The 24,788-nt window shown below is 38.3% G+C and overlaps 1 protein-coding gene across 2 annotated transcripts in view; it reads right to left on the bottom strand.

Moving 5' to 3' along the window:
- The window catches only part of LOC113509954 (E3 ubiquitin-protein ligase UBR1), a 46,159-nt gene that overhangs the window by 7,757 nt on the left and 13,614 nt on the right, over nt 1-24,788 (bottom strand). Inside the window, exons 3-23 of one of the 2 annotated variants that reach the window (XM_052893947.1) lie at nt 23,611-23,759; nt 22,435-22,599; nt 21,213-21,367; nt 17,879-18,018; nt 16,760-16,856; nt 15,887-16,029; nt 14,418-14,531; nt 13,010-13,254; nt 12,712-12,890; nt 11,531-11,725; nt 9,723-9,909; nt 8,401-8,586; nt 7,106-7,254; nt 6,460-6,625; nt 5,420-5,534; nt 4,353-4,564; nt 3,514-3,680; nt 2,611-2,786; nt 1,839-1,930; nt 1,226-1,353; nt 601-711 (exon numbers count right to left, since the gene is read on the bottom strand). In XM_052893947.1, coding sequence (XP_052749907.1) covers nt 601-711; nt 1,226-1,353; nt 1,839-1,930; nt 2,611-2,786; nt 3,514-3,680; nt 4,353-4,564; nt 5,420-5,534; nt 6,460-6,625; nt 7,106-7,254; nt 8,401-8,586; nt 9,723-9,909; nt 11,531-11,725; nt 12,712-12,890; nt 13,010-13,254; nt 14,418-14,531; nt 15,887-16,029; nt 16,760-16,856; nt 17,879-18,018; nt 21,213-21,367; nt 22,435-22,599; nt 23,611-23,759 — 3,271 coding nt within the window. The remainder of the gene's footprint in view (nt 1-600; nt 712-1,225; nt 1,354-1,838; nt 1,931-2,610; nt 2,787-3,513; nt 3,681-4,352; nt 4,565-5,419; nt 5,535-6,459; nt 6,626-7,105; nt 7,255-8,400; nt 8,587-9,722; nt 9,910-11,530; nt 11,726-12,711; nt 12,891-13,009; nt 13,255-14,417; nt 14,532-15,886; nt 16,030-16,759; nt 16,857-17,878; nt 18,019-21,212; nt 21,368-22,434; nt 22,600-23,610; nt 23,760-24,788) is intronic. The other variant, XM_052893949.1, reaches the window with a different exon arrangement.

Below are 24,788 nucleotides of genomic sequence, written 5' to 3'. Positions count from 1 at the left end.
TGCCACAGTTACAACATTACAAATCACCGATAAACGACCACATGTTTCGTAGTTCCGTAAGGTATACCCTATGTTAGAACTTTAAAAAAGTACATTCAAATTTCTTGCGTCTTCCTTCCGTCGTAGATTTTGTTGGCGTTTTAGTTAATAATCGTCTCTATCACGATAATGAGAACGAGGCTTTAAAGAGGATGACATTCCTATGTTCGTCTGCAAGGGAAGGGTGGTTTATAAATTAAACTATTGATATATATTAATATCAGACCAGTTCATTCACTTGTTATAATAAATTGTTTTGTTTTTTAATGCGCCACTACTAAAATTATCTATCTACTAAAATAATCTTAGTCTGGCTAAACAACGCAATTTGGCACTTTTTTATGATGTTTAGAACAGCAACTACGCTGACGGCCCACCTGATGGAAAGTGACAACCGTCAACACCATAGAAATTGAAAAATATATTGCAATACCCATAGTACCCTAAAGGCGTTGCCATTCCTGAGGACTAAGATGTTGTGTTCACGAGTTGCACTGGATTTTCCTTATATGGTAGTTTGATAAATACAAATGTATGTAACAGTTGTCAGTCGTAGTATACCTCCTCCTGGCACATGATGCAGACACGCGGCGGCTCAGGTACACCACCGCCCCACACGCCCAGCGCTGTGCCGCAGTACAGCGGCCGAAGGTTTTGCTCCTCTGCCGTTACCTGTACACAACAAATGGAATAACTTTATATAAAACAAATTATCCGGTTCGAAGGACCAAAAAAAATTACAATGACAATATAGTCTAATGTAATATAAATATCAAAACATTTTGACACGTCAGTTATGGAACAAATAGATATAAAAATGAAATTAGTTTATTGGTACAAGGGAACTCTTATAGTTTTTTTCAAGTCATACCTGACAGGTTTACCTGATAGAGAATAGAAGAGGCAAAATGCTGGGCCACCTTATACGACATGACGATTTTTTTAAGAGTATTGTAGAAGGAAAAATAGATGGCAAAAGAGGAAGAGGTAGACCGAGGAATAACTACATGGGGCAGATAAAAGAAACACTAGGCGTCATGTCGTATAGGGAGATCAAGGATATAGCCTGAGATAGAGCTGGCTGGAGGAAGATGCATGAATTAGTTGCACCGACAAGAGGTAACGATTAAATGAAAAAAAAAATCCTGACTGGTTATAATTTTAAAGCGGCTAGTAAACAATTTACCTCGGTGTTGGTCTCCTGGAACAGGGTGGCGTTGTTCGATATGAAGTTATTCATCTGCGTTTTTATCTGCGCCATCAGTTTGGCGCGCCTCTCGGCCGCTAGCTTCGAGCGACGGCTCTTCTCCGCTTCTGGAATATGAGTATATTCTTAGATATAAAACATTTTGTTCTTAACTACCAAAGAATTAAATATGTATAGGAACTGTACATAATAACATCCAAGCCTTTACTAGCATTCTTTCAAGAAAATATAGTATTAATAAACCTTTTTTTCGGATATAACATCTCATATAATTTTGATTTAAATTCGCTTAAGGTTAATTCTTTTAATTACAACTTAGGATACAAACATATATATCTATACAAAACTATTTTGTTATCACAGCACTTTTTAAGTAAATAAGTAAAAAAAAATTAAAATTTTTCATTTCTTTTTTTGTATAATTCTTACATTGCCAATTTTCGGTATACATTTTTCGACCCAAATCGAGCTAAATAATATAAAATAATTTAATAAATATGTTATTTATTGTTGTAATCCTTAAAAAGATGCTAACAATTTCAATCGCAATTCAGGGATGGACAATATATGGTTGAAATTATGATCACTTTACCTGCACTTTCTTCTTCGGCCGGTTGCTCTTGTAGATCTGTCTCCATTTTCTCGGCGTCGCCGATTTGCTCCTCGTTTTGCCCCAAAAGTTTCCTACGAACAATTATTATTTTATGACAAAGCCAGCCCGTTTTGAATCTTTCCTAACTACACGTTAATTAAGGTAATATGATTTCCATATTTTGATAATATTTTTCAACACTTTGCAATAAAATTTATTTTTTTCTCTGTAAGAAAAGTAGTCTCAATCGATACATAATTAAAATGGAACCAACACGGGAGCTAAGCCTTTGATTGCAATATTAATTGTGAATATTGGTTCAGGATTGGCAAAAACACAAAAAGAAATTTTTTTGGAAGGCGCTTAAAAGAAATATTCATACTGTAATCTCTAATGAGAACAATGATTAAAATAATAAAGAATAGAAGAGGCAAAATGCTGGGCCACCTTCTACGACATGACGATTTTTTTTAAAGCATAGTAGAAGGAAAGATAGAGGGCAAAATAGGAAGAGGAAGACCGAGGAATAACTACATGGGACAGATAAAGGAAACACTAGGCGTCATGTCGTATAGGAAGATAAAGGATATGGCCTGGGATAGAGCTGGCTGGAGGAAGATGCATGAATTAGTTGCACCGACAAGAGGAAACTCTTAAATGAAAAAAAAAAAATCTCTAATGCGTTAGTTAGAGGCGTTTGTCAACCATTGCCTTTGTAGCAAAATTAAAAATTCACATAAAACTCGATTAGATAACAACGAGGATGGTATACTTCATCTTGGCGAGCAGCCACTTAGCGAGGTGGCGGTGCGCGTCGACCCTGGGGCTGGCGGCGAGCTGCTGCAGCAGCGCCAGCAGGCCGCTGCGCTCGGCGCTTTCAGCGAACGCCAGGAACTCGTAGTCACCGCTCTCCTCGTCGCGCACTGCGTATCCCATTAGATGCAGCGCCTGCACACAGATCATATCGCATACTCAGATTATATAGATACAAGTGTCTCCATAGAAATGCTTCGAGAAAAACGAGTCAACTATTTCTTACATTTTGCGTGATAAATACTTATGAGTGACTCCTTTATAACTTCTATATTTATTGCTTTATAATTTCTCCATCTTTTTAATGCGTAAACGCTCATTTATTAAATAATACATCAAGATATATTTTATGCGCAAATATACAGAATTCTAATTAAAAACACGAGTCAACTAATTTGACTATTAGCTAATAAAAAGTTGACACGTTTTTGAGGCTCGATGCTCTCTATCTATATAATCTGAGATCGCATAGTAGCACATTACTGGTGTAGTTTGTGTTAGGCATGATAATTGTTGCTACTTATAATTCATTATCATATATTAACACGGGGTGTAAAAGGCAGGTTACTAAAAATTGTATTAGTGTATTAAAACAGACTATTATTCTCAACTTTAAAATCAGTGAAATACTATTAAATATAAAAAAAAAAAAACAGAAATGTTTGTAATAAAATCATAGCGTGATGCGCGGAATCAAAACTACCTACGAAGGCGCGCCATTGACTGTACATATGTCGCCTCGTGTAGATCGTTAACATTAAAATGCATTGCGCGGCATCAAAACTAAGAACTGTCAATTGTACGGCTGTGGTGATGTGGTCATCTGATTCGGAGCATGTATGTAAGCGAGCGAGGCCGTTACCTTGTGCACCTGCGTCTCGGAGAAGGAGCGCGCGCGCAGGTCGAGCGCGCGCTGCAGCACGGTGCGCAGCACGTGCAGCGCCGCGTCGCACTGCAGCACGCTGGCCAGCAGCCGGAACGGCGGCGCCAGCCGCGGCAGCCGCGGCGGCGGGCAGCACTCCGCCAGCCCTGCCACACACCCACCGCCGCTTACTCAAACCACTCAATAATGCTTCGGTGAATCACACATCAACACCTGAGTTCTCAGGAGTGGCAACGCATGGAGAGTATCATGGGCGAAACAGTATACTCTGTTATGTCCACGGTACTGCTCATGTCTATAGGCGACGGTTACAGCTTTCCATCAGGTGGGCCGTCAGCTTGTTTGCCATTTTAAATTGTATAAAATATATATATATATATATATATATATATATATATATATATATATATATATATATATATATATATATATATATATATATATATAAAATACCAGAGTTACGAAACCGTAGTAAGTTTTGCAACAAAAATATATGTACATGAATCTGGCCGATCATAGATTATTTATAAAAAAAAAAAAAAAAATATTTACAAGTAAAAATATGAACATTCCAATTTTAGATTTAAATTGAAATAATAATTTTATTATATAGATCTGCGAGCATAACTAAAAATATTAATTGAAAGAGCATGTCATGCTTGTTTGCCAGTTGCTACCTTTAACATTATTGTATATACCTACTGCAAATGAGTCCAATCCCTCCCCAAAATACAAACTTGTTAAACTTTTACTCCAAGTTTTTCATGCGTAATTCCCCACACCTTTGGAATCTTGATTTAAATAAAAATCCAACTGACCAGCGGCCTTCCTCCTGTTGCGCTGCTCCTCCTCACTGCGCGACAGCTCCTCGCGCGTGTAGTGGTAGAAGAACGTGTCGTACTCGTCGTATAGATGCGGCTTCAGTTTGTACACGCCGCGGTTGTTGCCACTGCTCGGTTTAACGAAGTCCGCCACCTCGTGGATGACCGCTTCGAGCCCGGTCTCGTGGACTTGGTCTTCTGGCAGTGACCTACAATAAAATACATAATATTTTATATACAGGGAAATAAGTTTGTTTGACGACACAATAGCTTATCCAATCACCATGAAGTTTGGTATACACATAGAATCTGGAATGGTGCAAAACATAGGCTAGTTTTTTTCCCGGTCAATCAATATATTCCAGTCACGTGGATGAGAAATTAGATACCTATTATGTTTTGTTTACAAATAACATCATTTGCAGTATCCCGCTGATTCGTAGATGAGTCAAAAATATTGTCTACCTAAAATCTTAGATTTCATTCAAATCCCTTCATTCAATGAAGCGTGATTAAGTACATACAATATACTTTATTGGCCACATTACAAAAAATATTTAATACAAAAAGTGGAGTTTTCTTCCCTGTGCCTTCCCTGTCTAAATTTTTTTATATTTTACATTCATAACATTAATATATTGGAGATGGGGCACTGGTGACTTGTAACACAGGTTCTTCTAAACCTACCGCAAGCACCAGTCTCTCACAAAATTGGTCTTCATAACAAATTGTACCTCAAGTTGTCACTTTATACTACCTTTTGTGAAGAGAAAATAAACCATTCATTCATTCATTCATATTAATAATAGGACGGCAGGAAAGTTTATAATGCTGTACATTTTTTTTTTTTTCATTCTTTATAGTGGGGATTCCAAATTTTAAATAAGGAACGAAAGAAAGATCAGGTGAAATGGCCAATAAATAATATACATGGGTATTCAAATCCGACACCTTTTATTAAGCGTTAGCGACCAATCGCAAACGTTGCGTATGAATCACTAATTTATACAATAATAAAACATAAGGTACGCATTTAAAATAAGCCTTACAATACATCTACATACCTATTGAGTTCTGAGTGTGGCATGGGCTTGACGCAGAGCATCTGTATGATCTCCTTCTTGGTGCGGTCCTCGTTGGTCACCTCGCCCACGCCGGGCACGTACCGGGAACCGACCACTGCGTGTGCAAACAAAAAAAAATTATATCTCTTTAAGTAACGTTAGAGAGGGTCCGCTGTTTGCAGAGTTAGCGAAACTAGTGCTGGGACTAGAGATGGGGAATATCCGATATCTATATATATCCGATATATATATCTTCTGAACATTTATAACCAGTTATTGCGATATCGTCCATACCAGTCGGATATCTATATTCATTATGAGCGGGTTCTTTTTGACATTATATATTGGATATTATGATAGTTAATATAGTTGTTATTGGGGCCAATATATGTAACTACAATATATAGATATTGCTATATATTAACCATCCTTAGCCAGGACTACTTTTTAAATACAATTCCACCCATTGTGTGTCCACAGCGACAACACCTCACAAAACATATGACAAAAAATCTTACTCAACTACAGCGAAGCAAAAAGAAGGGTTATGATTCATATTTGTTTTGTTATTTTTACGCGGTAAGGTGCCTTTCTTTTACTTTGGTATAAGGGAGTATTATGCCTTCTGTTACATGATTTAAAGAGGTAAAAAAATATATTTAATATAATTATAAAAATAATTGATTGATCAATGCACAGCCGTAATTGTTGCATTTACAAACATCAAAGTTGATCAGAGAGTTGTTAAAATGTAACTAAGCACTAAGTTTAATGAAAAATAATATAAGAACAAAAGACGGAGTTTTTTTTTTTTATACAACTTAAAATGGCAAACAAGCTGACGGCCCACCTGATGGTAAGTGGTAACCGTCGCCTATAAACATGAGCAGTACCATGGACATAACAGAGTATACTGTTTCGCCCATGGGAGATAAAAAAAATAAATAAAAAAAAAGCTTGCAACAAACAGAGCCCAAGTAGAGAACGTGGACTATGACTTCCCACACGAACAATGCCAGAGATCAGTAAACAATACTAACCTGTGATGAGCAGCCCGAGGAACTCCTCGACCATGCTGATGGTGTACCGCAGCGCGTCGTCCTCGATGGTGCGCTGCTCGAAGTCTGGCGCCGCCCAATCCAGCAGGTTGAACTTGTTCAGCACGTGGATTATAAACTCGTTGCTCTCGATGAGAGATGCCCCGATCTATATAGGTAAATAAAGTTGTGTTCCACAAAAAAAAACTGACCTTAATAGTGCTAAAAACAGTTATTTTAAAAACTAAACTATTTTACTTACTACCCTTTGCCTCTTTAATAATAAACAAAAAAAAAACAATTTTTTTTCTGACATTTTTATGGGACCAATCTATAAGTAGGTATATCTTTCCAGATAAAAAAATAATTTGTAAATCGGTTAATATAAGGTAACAAACAAAAATACAACTATACTGAGAATCTTCTTCTTTTTGAAGTTGGTTGAAAAACAATCACAGATAGAGGAGATCAGGCATACTATCATAAGGTCTTTCATAAAGCGGTCTAATCTAACCGAAATGTTGATTTGTGTGGCGTTCAAACAATAAAATCGAAGAGATTAAAAAATCGCGTAACTCCGGGTTCGCGTAAGTCAAGGTAGTACTGTATTTCTATGTTTATATGTATTTTGCATGTAGCGTCCACGCACCTGCAGCATGACGACGTCCCGGTCGAGCATCTCGGCGCGGCACTTGACGTTGTGGTAGAAGTACAGCTGGTTGAGCAGCGCGAACCCGTTGCGCCGCCACATGCCCGCGTGCACCTGCGCGATCATCGCCATCGTCTGCAGCACCGGCTCTGCGAACACACCGGCCACACGTTACATGGGAACAGGGTACAGAGGTACAGAGGTCCAGGTGTACCGGGATACAGGGGTACAGGCGTACAGGGGTACAAGGGTAGAGGTGTACAAGGGTAAAGGTGTACAAGGGTACAGGGGTACAGGGGTACAGGCGTACAGGGGTACAGGCGTACAGGAGTACAGGCGTACAGACGTACAGGGGTAGAGGCGTACAGGGGTACAGGCATACAGGGGTACAGGCGTACAGGGGTACAGGGGTACAGGCGTACAGGGGTACAGGCGTACAGGGGTACAGGCGTACAGGGGTACAGACGTACAGGGGTACATCCATACGTTTCGGAGAAGGCAACGAAGATGTAAACGACAACATTGGCCAGTCTAGAAACTCCATTCATTTACACAGAATTGTCACAGAAAATTAGTTAAAAATGAGTATTCTTGGTGAACTCTTGTTTATTTGCAAATGTAATAACATGTTGTCGAGTTGCAAATGGTAAAACTGTAGAATTGAAGGCATAGCACAAATCAGCCTAATGTAAGGGAAGTAAATAAATAGTTCACCATGAATATAGGACGGAGACAATAAACAGAGTCCACTGTAATTGATTTTTTTTTTTAATCTTGTATAAATGAGCTGTTATAAGTGTAATGCTGACCACAATACAACCGCCATAATTTGCAAAAACCTATTTTACAGCACTTAATTTTATTTTGCAGAAGTTCATATCACTAGTTATTCGACTTGAATTATTTTGTTTATATCATTACCATTATGTTTACTACTGGCAGCATTCGAAGATTGATTACTATTCTTATACCAGAAGCTCTATAAGCTTCCATATTAGCCATTAATTTCCGACCACCATTTCGTCCAAGCAGGTTTTGCGACACGTCTCACGCGCGATCACGTCTAAAGGAAGATCTTCAGGAAAATTAATAGATCTCTAATAAATATTAATAAAAAATACTAATAAAAAAAATTAGGAATTGATAGCTAATATAAAAAGTTGGACTAGAGTCACACGCATATTAATGGTAAAAGAATTAAACAAAATAATTATAATAGAATAACTATATATGACTTAAAAATAATATATACTATGTTTGTATATCTACTGTTTGAGTATACAATAAGGACCAACCGATGAGCTCCTCGGGCGTTGGCTTGGGCCTGTCGGGGCGGTCGAACTCGGGCGAGTGGTAGGAGAGGTTGTGGCGGTGCAGCTGCAGGTGCAGGCCGGCGATGAACCGCGACAGCGGCCGGTGGATCGACACCGGCTGCGTCGACACGTCGTACGGGATCACCGACGCGCTCTGGTTGCCCAGCTCTAAACCACAACACTTTTATTTACTTTTTTTTCTTTTATTTACTTAGGGACCACTAAAATATTACATTATTTAAATTTACATCCATATATCTACGACATGTTATTATTGTAATCCCGGCACTGATGGTCACAGTTTAGGTATTTTAATTTTTTTTTTTTATATACAACTTAGAATGACAAACAAGCTGACGGCCCACCTGATGGAAAGTGGTAACCGTCGCCTATAGACATGAACAGTACCATGGACATAACAAAGTATACTGTTTCACCCATGATACCCCCCATGCGTTACCATTCCTGAGGACTCAGGTGTTATTCCTCTGTACCCTGTAAATTCACGTCATATCCCACCCTTCAAACCGAAACACAGCCATGCAAACACAACTGCTTTACGGTTGAAACACGAGTGGGGCAGAGGTACCCAAGCAAACGACTTTTGTACAAAGTCTCCCTCTGGCTAATAATATATTAACTATATTAAATAATTAACTTTGTGGTAATAATATATAATGATAGTGTACAAGAACATTATACAGTATTTATTAGTTACTTTATTCATGTCAGCCTTTAACTGTCCACTGCTGAACATAAGCCTCTCTCTTGGGGAGTTTTACCAGTAGTTGCCACGCTTGGCAAGCGGATTAGCAACCGCAGTCAGGCTTTAGAGATATTTTAAGAAGGACGCTGCTACCCATCCCTCGTCCTCTCTTATGATTCACGGGAAAGGTTGGGGTAGCCTACTCTATGCCAGGACCACACGGCCAAAAAAACAGACAAAAAAATTACATGGTACAGTGGTATAACACTCCTAAGTGTTATATCATGACAAAGCATGAGGTGGGCCATGGGTATCGCAAAGCATTTGAGATGTGCATGGTGTTATTCATTAACAAGCAGTTAACACTTTCCATCAGGTGGGCCGTCAGTTTGTTTGGCATTCTACTCCTCAGTATCTTAAAAAACAAAAAAAAAACACATAATACAGAGTATTCACTTTAGATTTTGAAGAAGAATTCAGTCATATTTTTTTTTATATTATCAGGAGCCAGTCTGAAGAGGCAAAGCATGAAAACTGAGTGCTATATGCAATGTACACAGCACACTAGTCCTACGTTTCGTGTATGCTCCAGCGATACCTTTGAGCACGGTGGCCGGGTGCGTGGTGGCGTCCGCCAGGCGGCGCAGCGCGAGGCGGTACGCGGAGGCTGCTAGTCCCCTCTCGGCTGCAGCCCACTCCAGCGCCAGCGTGATGCTGTGCGCTAGCTTCACGTGCAGGTTGAACGCCGACTCCCACTCCGGCTCGTACTCCATGTGCTGCCCGACCTGCCGCATCGCATGACAGTCAAGGTGCTGCTCGTATGATGCAAGATAGTAACAAGCCAACATGCAACACAGAAATCGTCATAGTCGTAGAATACTGACGGATCTATATATTTGATCTTTGTCAGATACGTCAGTATTCTACGACTGTGACGAAATATTCTAAATCATCGTTTCCCAACCGGGCAATAATAATTTTCGAACGTAGTGGACCTCTCTTTTTTTCATCGTCACTTGTCGAACCTATTATTAAGATAATAGTGTGGCAATAGTGTTTACAGCGAAAGGACTACTATTTTTTTCACAACGACACGCGACAAAGCGTCAGCTCTTTCTTAAGGACTGCGCCGTGCACCCAAGGGCGCCAGAGGGGCGACTTTTATTATTCAATATATTCCTGAGCTTATATACACATGTTAGACAATCTTAACATTGCGTTGTAGCACACATACTAAAATAATAACTCCATCTAGTGGTCAACCTGAGGAGTACTTCTCATAACTACAGATTATACAACGGGACCCGCAAACCTTTTTATTTTTTCTTTTTATTTCTTTATTCTTTATTGTACACAAGAGGTTATTGAAATGTAAAAACAAACATAATAGTGCACAAGGGCGAGCTTATCTCCAATAGAAATTATTTCCAGTAAACCCAATATGAGAAAACTGACAGTTCATTAGTAGTTACAATCATACATGTGTACCAATCGACTTAAATGTATTAGTTACAAATAACTTAACTTTTGGGCTTTTTTGTAGGTCACGACATAAAAATGGTTGAGAAACAATGTTTTAAATATTATTTTTAATTAATATACGAAGATTGTCGATACTAGTTAGGCGCGCTGGCAGGGGCCGCATATCAGTCTGTGAACTGCCGAATGGTAAATTTTTCTAAAGAGACATGCAGCGTGCTTACTACGATGGCGTAATAAACATTTATTCTACATAGGGTGCAAAGACAGCCAACTATATTTACAATAAACGTTGTTCAAAATAATAATAACAATAATATATACAATCATAAATAGTTCCATAAAAAAAAAAAAAAAAAAAAAAACTAGTGGATCCAAAAAATGAATAGTACAAAAGAAACTTAAAGGATTCATAGCGCATCCATTATCATGGTAGCCAAGCAAATAATATTCAACGCAGTTGTATTGGCATATTCATGTCTCATTTAAGGGATTTTTTTTTAATGAATGGTAACCCCGCCTGGGGTATCGCTATACGCTGATGGGGCACCAGTGAGCGAGATGATAGGTAAGGACGAACAGGCAGGTCAGTTAGCACATCGTGATGAATACACGTGGAGTTCAGCATTATGGCTTCCTGGTGGAGACCACATGGTGGACACCCTGACAGGGTATATTGCTAGCAATGGGACTAGTAATCCGCATTACTAACAACCCCCACCCCCCAAATGCGCTCCTTAAACAAAAGCACATTACGTACTGTCGGACATATCTATATGCTTAGTTAAAAGTTTAGCTTGCATCCTAGAGTAGGTATGGTCCTTCCAGACCCCCCCCCCCAATACACCTATGCGCAATTGTAAAGCCAATAAATAATAATAAGCGTGTATTCTACCCTTGCGCCACAACATATAGAGTATGTATTACTTGTCGCACAACCGAGTCCATGCCCTGCATCATGACAAGGAGGTTCAGCATCAGCGAGAGGCCGTGCATGAAGCCCTTGCGGAGGTCGTCGCTGAAGGTGGCGGGCACCGAGCTCAGCAGGTACTTCACGTCGTACAGGATGAACTGGGCGCGTTTGAAACCGGTCGGCACGTTCCGGTCGAACTCGAGCCGGCCCTGGTGGGGTAACGTCAACAGAAATATAATAAAATTATTAATTCACACTTGCGCCACCTACCCTATCTATCTATTCTCCTTTAACCAAAGATTGTTTGGAAGAAATTGCCTTAGCGATAAGACTGCCTTTTGTACCTTTATGTATATATTTCAATCTGTATTTATGTTACTGTATTTCACTTGAATTATTCAATTGTCATTGTATATTTTTGTTTATGGTGCAATAAAGAGTTAAATAAATAAATATAGGGGGCGGTAGACGACTGCTACCGTTGTGATAAATGTATTTATTTGATATGCTCACATTTCGCTAGTGCACTGTGTAGTGTCCTGTGTATACAGTGTATAGTGTATTCTGTGTTTGATTTTCATTTAACAATTGAATACAAGTGATAGTTAAGTTTCTTGCCCGTTATTCTCAGTTGAAAATGCATTCCGAACTGGGCGGCAGATTCATAAGATATTACTATTAAAAAATTATAGTGTCCAGTCTCTAGAGTCTGATGTAATGTCCAGTGTCTGGTACAGTGTCCGGTGTCTAATATTTAGATAGATAGATAGATAAACACTTTATTTGAGCCATTTATGACACACGTAAATTAATGAATAAAATGATACAATCTGATTATTGTAGGTGTAGTGTCCGATGTAGACACAATATCAAGTATCCAGTGTAGTGTCCGGTGTCTAATATAGTGTCCAGTGCCTAGTGTAATGTCCGGTTTTTAGTGTTTGGTGTCTAGTGTCTAGTGTCAAGTGTCAGGTGTAATGTGCGGGGTATAGTGTTATGTCCAGTGTCTGGTGTAATTTCCAATATCTGATGTCTGGTGTAATTCTCAGTGTGTATAAGTGTACACCCAGTGTCTAGTGTCTGGTGTAGTGTCCAGTGTCAAGTATCTAGTGTAGTGTCAAATATCCGATGTACTAGTGTCTAATGTACTTGTACCTATTTCTCGTTGTATTATATAATAACGCGGTGTACCGACCTTGCTATTGCAGCGGCGGTTACACTCGCTGATGAACGTGTTGAGCACGATGAAGAGCGCGTCGTGCCGCGCTATGAGGTGGTGCGCGAGCGTGGGCGTCGTGTACAGCTGCACCGACAGCGACGAGATCGAGAATGTGTGGTCGTGGTCATCGCGGATGAAGTCCTTTAGGATCGAGCCTGCAACGTATGTGTATTTATTGTTAAGAGGCCCTTGCGATTAAGAAAAGTATATATCGAGACACAACTTTACAAAACACTGATTCTGTTCTGTTGTGGCTAAAAACCATAATACTGACCATAATTCCTGGTGAACAATATAGCCATCTCCCGCTTGGTGGTGTAGTCCATGAGCGTGGTGGCTATGAGCAGGCGGTGCCAAGCAGACCTGGCTGCCTTCCACATGCGGAAGTCGTTCTGCATGACGGCGGCCGTGACGCCGCCGCCGTGTAACGACGTGCTGACGCCCCACGCCTCCGCCCCCAGCGCCACCTGACTCGTCGCCAGCCGGAGACTCGGCTCCAGGCTCACGAAGATTTGCAACCTGGACAATAACATTTTAATACAAGACTTGAAGTCTTCAATCGGGTCACCAGTAAATATATAATGGTTGTATTTTTTCCCATAGAAATTTTATTAAAATCAGTATAGCAGTTTAATTTTTAAATCAAAATAAGTAGTTTTGTCACAACTGAAATCAGTTTTATTTTGTAGAACACAATTTTAAATTATTTCAATTATCCAGTTAACGATAAACCATGTAACCATCACGCTTCATTATTTCTAGTGAATTCGGCACGAAGATTCTGAATTTGAATTTTTACAATTATTTTTATAATTGATAGACTCCCGTGCCAGTTCTATATTATTTTTACTATGATTGAAACTGCCAGTATTAATTTCGAGGCGCAAAACTGTTCGATGCTAACAAAAAAAACTATTCCACATTCTGAATTCAAATATTTTCGTTGTTAGATCTCTACGTGTGCAGGTTTTTTTTTTATACAACTTAGAATGACAAACAAGCTGACGGCCCACCCGATGGAAAGTGGTAACCGTCGCCTACGTCGGCTTTTGGACAAGTGTTATTATTCAATTAAGGGCTTGCAAGATTAGAAAATAATTCCACTTTATAAGCACTAATATTTTGTCATTAGTATTAAAAAAAAAATACTATAAATATTAAAATTTTGCATTTTTTTTAATACAACATAGAATGGCAAACAAGCTGACGGCCCACCTGATGGAAAGTGGTAACCGTCGCCTATAGACATGAGCAGTAGCATGGACATAACAGAGTATACTGTTTCGCCCATGATACCCCCATGCGTTGCCATTCCTGAGGACTCAGGTGTTATTCCTCTGTACCCAGTAAATTCACGCCATATCCCACCCTTTAAACCGAAACACAGCCATGCAAACACTACTGCTTCACGGTTGAAACACGAATGGGACAGAGGTACCCAAGCAATCGACTTTTGTACAAAGTCTCCCTCTTGCATGCCATTGTTTTGGCAAAACTCGCCTGTTCCTAACATTTTATTACTAACATCTGTATACCGTGTTTTTCAGCAAATAAATAAATTATTATTATTATTATCTATCTAATTCAAAATCGGTCGAACAGTTAGAGAGACTAGTAAGAGCAAACATTGAATACCGAATTTTTACGTACTAAGACTAAGCTGAACTGTATTATATACTGACCAGTGCAGGAGCTTCATGGCGAAGGTCTGGTGCGCGATGAGGTGGGCGTGCATGACGAGCACCTTGAGGCTGGGCCCGTGCCGCGACGTGTACCTTTCGAACATCGCCGTGCAACTGAGCAATACGCACGTGTTAACCACAAACCACACCGCATATGTATCACATACACTTATCATTAACACAATATGATATATATAATACATACTAGACATCTATATAATCACATCTTATTAGGGGTGGGGGGGGGGGAAGAATTGTTAGTAATGGGGTATAACTGACCCATTGCTAGCACATGTAGCATATAGAAATACACCCTATCAGGTGGACCTCCACGTGGTTCCCCCTGGAAACCATCATGATTATTTCTAGTGGAATTCGTCATGACGGGGTATCCCTCAATGATGCCCCCCCCCCCCCCCCCCAGCGTATACTAATAGAGCAAGAGGGGTTACCATTATATTATCACCTTCATTCATTTTCACTATCATTAAAAAAATCACTGTATAATAAAATTGTTACAAGACTGTCTGTACATAGCAAGAGATATGTATGAAAAATTAATGTGGACTATTCATAAGACCAATAGATGCCGATACAATACTTTTTAGAATTTTTTTCTATCGGCCATCTGTCTGTAAGTTTGTTTCGGCATCATGCAAAAAATACTATACAAAATAAGATGAAGTTTTCACAGTTGCGTTCCTGTAAGTCCAATTTGAAATCTAGTGTAAATTTTATCTTTATACGCCGTTTAGAAATAATCTATTTCTATAGTTTCTCTACTTCTGAAATTCACGCATAAGAGGTAACGGGCAGTAGCGCCACCGTGTTACAACGTAAACAACAGCAAACTTTATTGATTAATAATTATTTACTATGTAATGTTTTATCTGTTATTTGTACTGTTTGTTTCTAAAATAAAAATAAAATAAATAAAAACAATCGTTGGAAGTCAACTGACCAAAAGCGATTTTTTTCCTCTTTATTACTACAAACTAAAGGAGAGAAGAAATTTATTTACGTTGTAATACAATGGCGCTTCCGTCGGAATAAGTTTATATCAACTACTATATAAAATAAGCTGTAAAAAATGCCTCATACTACATTACACTGAGAGGTTTATAATATTCTATTTTTTTTTTATTTTCATTCTATACAATCCTTAAAATAGAATTTTTTTTTTAAAAACACCTTAATTTCACAAATCTTATTTTAACGTCTCAATGTTATATTTCTCAAACTACAAGTACAATTTTACCACTAGATGGCATTGTACAAAAAAAAAAAAACAAAGAAAAAATTGTGATTTTTTCTTTTTTGTTAATTTTAAGTTTACTACTGTAATCTTTTGAAGGAAACAATCTATCTAATATAGACACTAAAACAGAAAAAAATCTAAATAAAAAAAAATAGCTTAAAAAATAACAAAATAAAATGGACAACATTTACATGAGCAGCGTGGAACTTACGACTCTATATCGTTCTTGAGCTTGTCGCAGACTTGGAACGTGTTGCACTTGACCAGCGCGCGACCCTCGCGGTCGATGAGCGTGACCAGCTCCACTGAGTCGCGGTGGTTGCACTTCATCACTCGGATCAGGGTTGTTATCACCTAGACAAAAAATATATATATATATATATATATAATATATTGTGGATTAGTTTCTAAACATGTCTAGGCATGGATAATATCTGTACAGTATACTATTTCACTGGAAATTGACAGGGGAAATAGGGTCACCATACACTTTGATATCGCCCATATCAGTCGGATATCTATGTTCGTTTCGAGCGGGTGCCTATTTCGATAGTAAATATATATTGGATAACCGCTAATTAATATATCCATTATTGGACCAATATATAGATATTAATAATAATAATAATAATTTTTATTTCGGACTTTCTTGGTCCATTAAATACTTATTAGTAACAATATTCTTAAAACTAATGTTAGTAAATTTATCTGATGAAGGAAACACGTCACGGGAAAGGCTAGTCTACATTGTTACGGTACGGTACACGTAAGAGTTCGCAAACTTGTACGCGAGCACGACTAGTCTACCTTGTATGGATATAGTTATACTGGCCCGTTCTCAGGGTGCGATATCGGAAAGAAGGAGGAATGAGGGAATGTAGTTCTTCTGACCACTCTCCAGATAGGAAGCACCTATCACTTGCGATTGATTCATTGGTTAATTGGTCACGATGAGCTAACTGACCTGCTTCATCTTCATTTATCATCTTTCACTGGTGAGTACCGATAGTGCAGGCGGGGTTACCATTCCATTATTATCCATTAAAAAAAAAAACCTATCACTTGCAATGCTTAGGGTACTAACCTGTTCGAACGTGTGTGTCTCATCATTATAAAGGACGGTGCAATAACAGTCCGGCTGGTCCAATATCTGAAGGAGGTCTCGTTCGGCGTCCTTCAGTCTGAAAGATAGAAATTCACAATTAATATTAACAACAAGCGCTATGATTGAATTATAATAGTTTAAAAGTAATTTTATTCCAACCGTTAACTATTCATTGCTGAACAGAAGCCTTCCCTATAAGGAGTTTTGCCAGTAGTTGCCACGCTTGGCACACGGATTGATAACCGTAGTTACGTCACAACCGCAGCAGACGCGGCTAGTAAATTATTTCGATACATATACACTAATGTTGAATTACAACAATTTGGTATTGCTATAATGAACTCCACACACGATCAAGCGCTCCGAGTCATGCGTGCATCTTTTACCGCTCGAAAGAAAGCAGAAAAATCAGTTCTTTCTCTGTCCTCTAAGCAACCAAGTATACATCCGTTTTAATAACGGTGATAATGGAATGGTACTGTCTGCGCTATCGGTGTACGTTGGCTTGACACCAGTGATAGATGATAGCTGATGATGAAAGCAGGTCAGTTAGCCCAACGTGACGAATTCCATTAGAAGTAACCATGATGTTTTTCAGGGGGAACCGCCAGGAGGTCGACCTGACATTGCTAGCAATAGGTGAATAAGACCCGATTATTAACAATCCCCCCCCCCCCGCCCCTAATTTATACACACTGGACTATTGCCGCTTGACCGTTTACAACCCTCATAACCTTCAAACGCTGTCTACTAGCTAGAGACCAACCTACCTACAGGGAGCTCCCAAGACCTGCATAGTTTAGGGTGTCTATGTGGCACAGGCGGACCATGTTATTGCTAATTTATTTATTTATTTATTTTATTTTATTGGCACATAAAACAGATCACAACCATAAAAAACTTAAGTAATAATTACATTTGTGATTCGGCTAGGTTATAATCCAATTACATGATGTGCACAGCTTGAGTAATTCATTAAAAGCAAACACACAAAATAAAAAGAAATACTTAAAATGTTATATAAATATATAAAAGATAAAACTATATATATAAAAAAAAAAACATATTTCCAATCATATTCTACAAAATAGAAATCACCTTAGATCGTTTGGCAGCCCCGGCGTGTGGTCGTTAGTGAGCAGCCTTAAACAGTAATTGAGGCAAACTGACGCGACGATCTTCATGCGCTCCAGTACCTCAGCACTCACGTTGGTATTCGTTTCTTCTTCTGAGTTTTTCTGTAAAATATATAAAAAAAATATATGTAAAAATGTATTTATTACCAAAGTATGTTTACATAAGTACAAAGTTTAACATTGATTCCTACACTTAGGCTGAGCCTGTCCTTTAGGACACAGGAGTAAAAATATTAATTACGTATATATTATTTTGGTCATTTGGAGAGGATGGATGAAAGAAGAATTACGAAAGAGATTTATGGAGCAAGAATAAATGGAGATGTCGGTAGGGGCCGCCCTAGACGGACGTATGTCGACCAAATAGGCGACGTGCTGAAGAAGGGCCAAATTAAAAGTACCCGTAACCGCCGAGCATGTATGGAAAGATTGATGAGTGTGGAAGAAGCGAAAGAGGTTTGTTTGAATCGAAGCATTTGGCGTTCCATTGTTTCTGCCTACCCTAATAGGAGACAGGCGTGACAGATATGTATGTGTATATATATTTTTTAAATTTAATAACGGAAATTAATTATTACGTCCTGTCACGTGAGTGTCATAAGAGGCGACTAAGGGAACTAAATGATCGAAGGACAGATAATAGCGTCTCTCTAAAAATATCATCAAAGGCTAAGTGTGGCAACTATGGCAAACATGAGGGAGACCCGTGTCCAGCAGTGGACAGTTTATTGCCGATTATTATCTATACTTATAATAAATCTGTAGAGAGGTTAATTCTGTATATGAAATATATTTCCAAAATAACTATCAGGGGGTGATTAGTGATCGATACTGATGTCAAAAATGCAATCAGTAAAATTATTGTGTCTGTCTGTCTGTCTATATGTTCGTTATAGAAACAAAAACTACTAGACGGAAATTTAACGAAACTTGGTACAATTATTCTTCATACTCCTGGGCAGGTTATAGTATACTTTTCATCACGCTACGATCAATAGGAGCAGAGCAGTAAAGGGAAATGTTAAAAATGTCCACCCGTGCGACGGACCGCTAATTAATAATAAATAATTAAGAATAATTCTTCACCGCATAATTACTTTTCTTTTTCGTCAAAGGCTGACTGGGAGAGAATACTATATAAGTATTAAGTCCACCTTTTTTACTAGACTATTTTTTTTTTTTTGTAATGTGGTCATTAAAGCATAAATAAAATAATAATAACTCGTGTATTTCGTAAGTGTAATTTTATTAAATAGTTCTTATATTTTAGTTCAATAGTGTAAAAATATATATAAAATTTATGTGGAATCCAGTCTATATACCTTATATTCGCATATGGGGTCAGCTAAGCTGTTGCACGTCGACCCATTGGGATCTTTTGCTTCCCCCTGCCTTATACCATCATTTCATAGATCCTTTGTGTTACCTTGACGATATCCCGCGGTTTAAGATACCTGTAGTCCCCTGGTTCTGGATAAGCCGTTCCCAGTAGACTCATACGCATACTTGCCAACGAATCGCAGTCTATATATAGTACAGGAATATCTATTTTGTATGTTGTTGGTTGCGAAAGAAGAATATTAAAACGTATGTCTTTTGTTTAAAGGTCGCATCTTGTTTATTGGAAGTAATCACTAGCCAATAACTGTAAACAGTATATCGTTCGAGCCAACAATACCATTTGAGTCCAAATCGGAACATTTAAGATACCAAGGAGCCTACATAACAAATGCAGAGGCAATGGTTTGCAGCCTTACGTTTCTAATATTTATATAGAGCCTCAGGACGTGTCTAATATTTGCTACTACAGTATTTTTTTTATACAACTTAGAATGGCAAACAAGCTGACGGTCCACGTGATGGAAAGTGGTAACCGTCGCCTGTACACATGAGCAATACTATGGACATAACAGAGTATACTGTTTCGCCTATGATACCCCTATACGTTGCCATTCCTGAGGACTCAGGTGTTATTCCACTGTACCCTGTAAATTCACGCCATATCCCACCCTTCAAACCGAAACACAGCCATGCAAACACAACTGCTTTACGGTTGAAACACGAATGGGGCAGAGGTACTCAAGCAAACGATTGTACAAAGTCTCCCTCTGGTAACCATAATAAATCAATTAATTTACTTATATTTATATGTTAAAGATTCCTTTATTTATAAAATAATTATTTTTCAACAAACTTCCAAAACAAGGTTCTCATTTCGGTTGTATTTTTTTTATACATATATTTGTTACCTCACAACTCCGTCAGTTGTAAATCGATTTGAAAATTTTTTTTTTTTTTTATTTAAAAGTTATAAGTTATTATAGATTGGATTTATAGTAATATTATCAAAATGAACTAAATATTTTAGTTTTTAAATTACAATAAATGGTTTTGCCACAATTTAAGTCAGTTTTGTTTTGTGGAACCTAATTATTAGAATAATAAAAATGTATCTACTTAGTTCATAGCTACAGTAATATGAATATTGATCTATCAAATTACATTCTAGATAATGGAACGTCGGTTGTACCTTTGGGTATATCGGATACTTTACATGTGACAGCGAAAAATGAGACGCATTGTCTTGCGTATGAGTCCTCGCATGACAATTATAAATATACAAAAGAATGTGCAGAATTATCATTATCGATACAAGAAAAGTGCATGCAAGCACAGACATAATGATATTATATATGTAGTAGGTATGCGGTTTGATGGCGGAATATTATACAGGGTGTAAGAGACAGGTTGGCGATTGGACTCATAAACCAATAGTTGTAAAAGGGCATAATTATTATAAAAAAAAAAATATATTATATTGAAAGTTTACTTATATGGAGGGAAAAGAAATATTTATTATTTTTAATGAGATAGGAATAAAAAGAAATTATAAATATACAACCACCAGAGGGAGACTTTGTACAAAAGTCGATTGCTTGGATACCTCTGTCCCATACGTGTTTCAACCGTGAAGCAGTTGTGTTTGCATGGCTGTGGCTCGGTTTTAAGGGTGGGATATTTCGTGAATTTACTGGGTACAGAGGAATAACACCTGAGTCCTCAGGAACGGCAACGCATGGGGGGTATCATGGGCGAAACAATATACTCTGTTATTTCCATGGTACTGCTCATATCTATAGGCGACAGTTACCACTTTCTATCAGGTGGGCCGTCAGCTTGTTTGCCATTCTGACCCATTTTTTCTGGGGCTCTTACGGCCCCCCTTTAGATCTGCAGCGCCCACAAGGGGGCGTTATCGCCGACTTTGGGAAAGGCTGGTATAGATAAACACTTACAGCGTGCCGTTCACAGAACGGGTCCCGTTTCCAGGCCTCCGTGTCGCCGCAGTCGCAGCAGCCGCCGCCGCCGGACTGGCCCATTTTGTACTTGTGGTGACGGTGCGGGGACACCTTGAAGCACTCCACGCACAGCACGCATGTGTTGTCCATACCTGTATACATACAAGTACCTCGATTTGTTACAGTAGCACTACTTCTGATGTTTTTTTTTAATGGGTGATAATGGAATGGCAACCCCACCTGCGCTATCGGTATACACCGACCGCGCACCAGTGAAGGATAACAGGTGAGGGTGAAGCAGGTCAGTTAGCCCATCGTGACGAATTCAACAAGATTTGTTCACGATGGTTTCCAGGGGGGAATCACGCCTCATCAACCTAATAGGGCATAATGCTAGCAATGAGGTTGTCAAACTCAATTGCTAACGATCACTTTCCCGTCATCGTAATATCATCATCATCATCATATCAGCCTTTAAGTGTACACTGCTGAACATAAGTCTCCACTTTGGGAGGTTTTGCCAGTAGTTGCCACGCTTGGCAGACAGATTAGAAACCGCAGTCATATACAATCAACTAATTTTAACTGAACTAGATCTTATTTTGAGGAAGTCCATTTAGTGGGTAAGTTGATTAAAAATATTTTGTTTAATTCCGCTAAGCTAACCGCGTCAGCATTGTGCGTGCAACTGTCAACATTTGAAGGTTTACTACTATTATTAACAGCGTCATCTAGTTCCGAATTAAGGAGAACTTATACTTTGGGTACTGGACAACTGATAAAGACATATTTTTTTTGTGACTACATACATATTACACAGGGTGTAAGAGACAAGTTGGCAAAAACTGAAACAGGGAATTCAGACCATTATTCTGAACCGAAAATCAATGGGAATTCTTTCCGGAAAATTTTAAAAAATTTCCTGTTTTTTTTTTTTATTTAAAACCATGTAATCAAAACTAAGCATGATTTATTACATAGCTGTGGTGCATTTCCGGTGGTAAAATAATCTGCCATCTGATTCAGAACATTCATCTGAATTAGCTGTTTCTATTTTGACCAACCTGTCCTCTCCACCCTATATATGAAAAACACCCAGACCAATAGAAATATTTTTATTGGGCGGTGTTCGAACCCGCGACTATCAAACAGGGACGCAATGTGTTAAGCCACTATACTACCAAGCTTACCAAATTTTAGACACAACAGCGCTACTAACCGCATTCCCTGCAGCTGTAAGCCGGCTCGCCCTGCTTGAACACCTTCCCGCAGAGCGTGGAGCGCCGCGGCGCCGCCGGCAGCGTGCCCGCGCTCGTGTTCCATACGAACTGCTCCAAAGGATGGAACAACAGCTGAACAGCTAAGTCCTCGTCGAACGACCAATCTGAAAATTTTATAAAGAGCTGTTACATTGCGGATTTAATGCTCTTTCATCTCTGATAATACGCGAACGAGGAACCGAGTGCTCTTATGCGAAACACGGTGACAGCTTTGTTTCGTCACATCATCATCATCATCATCATCATATCAGCTTGCTGTCTACTGCTGAACATAAGCCTCCACCTAGAGGGCATTTTGCCAGTAGTTGCCACGCTTGGCAGGCAGATCAGCAACCGTAGTTACGCTTTGGAGATATTTTAAAAGAGACGCCGTTGCCCATCCCTCAACTATTAAGTTCCCTTAGTCGCCTCTTACGACACTCACGGGGTAGGAAGGGGTGGCCCATTCTATGGCGGGACTATACGGGACTTATTTTGTCACGACCATAGTAAAATGTTTTATTATTATTTAAAAAGATTTATCCGTGAAATGTATAATTATTATTATTCTATTTTAGTAATTCAAAAGACCCATTGAAAAAAGTAATTGTATCACCTCGACTCAATTATTTACTGTAATCCTTATTTTGGAAGTAGTTAGAGTATAGTAGAGAAGTAGAGGGAGAAGTAAGAAGAGTATATCTAAAAGAGAAGAAGATAGCTAATTATAATCCGAGACTTCATTTACCATATTTCATCCAATTACGAGGTTGAGTCCACAAATAATCTACTCATATACTTTCCTTAGTGCTTCAAGATATTACCATAGTAAATTCCATCTAAATCGATTCAACCGTTTAAGAGTAAAAACTATAGAGTAAATTTATTTATTTTTTCTTACGATTTAAACCATTATATAGGGTTGATAAAGACTAGAGGTAAAGTCTATGGCCAGCATCGTTATCATCATGTGATACGCAAACAAGTTGGTTGAACACTGATTTAATAGACATAGAAAGAATAAATAGAACAAATTTTTACTGGCCAGTACTTACAATTTTATTAGTGGCCAGTACGTGAACAAAATATACCACAGCAATGGACTGTAATAATCTGACAATGATGAAATGACTTACCCAAACAGGTCCTGTTCGGCTGTGGTGAGTAAATCCTGGGCACGGTGACCCGCCAGTGGTCGTGAAAGTGTGCGGGCGACAGCACCCCCTCCGCCATCTTGGCCCGCCATAGCTCCACCACGGCATCAGCGCGCGCTGGTAAAGTAAACCTGTCCGCAATTGTGCCGTTTTCACTCATTATTATATTGTATATTGCAATTTCTTAGAACACAACGTCACTAGCACAGTTTAGGAACCACTGGATTTTGTGTCATGGTACTAATATACACTTTAGAAGAACACTTTGTCATAATTATAATAAAACTGTTACATCTACATACGAAAATATTTGCTTTGACTAACTTATCTATGAATATAAAGCTTTTTAATAAGACTAGACTGTTGTGTTAGATATATTTTAAATACAATCCTTTTATAAAAGCAACAAGATATAAAATAGACCAACTAATTATTTACTTGCATTATCTGTGACACCTAACAAACTACTAATGACTAAATGTAAAAATCACAATGCAATAATTTAAATATACCAAAAAAAAAAGAAGGTATTTATATATGGAACAAAGTAGTTTGAAAAAAGAACAGGAAAAAGACATAACACATAATCAAATATTTGGGATGAAAGTTTGATCGTTTTAAAAAGTTATTAATACACTTAAAGTAGTTCTGCGCGGGCGAAGACACGATAAACAACTAGTCAGAAAGAATATCAAACCTACAAGTCAGTTTTTAAAATAGAAACAAAATTTTTTATAGGTTACTGCAACAGACTCAGAGACCTTACAATAACAATAATATTATTATTCGATTAAGGAAAGATAGAAGATATGGAAGAAAACCAGGGTGCTATTGTATTCCCTCTGCTTATCCCATATGTAATGGCGAGAGGATATAGGACAGATACAGTTGTTAATTAATAGAGAATTTATCTGGAGAATTACGTCCGTCCTTGTGAATAGCAATTAGGGTCACTTCGTCTTATTAATTTGGCAATAACTCAATCATTAATGGCAAACTATTTGAATAGATTTGAATACATATATACTATACAAATAATGTTTCTAAACATAACAACTAAACTGTTGAATAAAATAAATACGCATTAAAATTGTTTATACACTCGCGGTTTTGGAAAACTGTTGAAAGTAACGCAACTTCGCGACCGTAACGTATAGAAA

The sequence above is a fragment of the Galleria mellonella genome, unplaced genomic scaffold (assembly GCF_026898425.1).
Source record: "Galleria mellonella isolate WM207_F2 unplaced genomic scaffold, CSIRO_AGI_GalMel_v1 utg184, whole genome shotgun sequence".
Taxonomy (NCBI): domain Eukaryota; kingdom Metazoa; phylum Arthropoda; class Insecta; order Lepidoptera; family Pyralidae; genus Galleria; species Galleria mellonella.
This window is presented reverse-complemented; position numbering and strand designations above follow the sequence as displayed.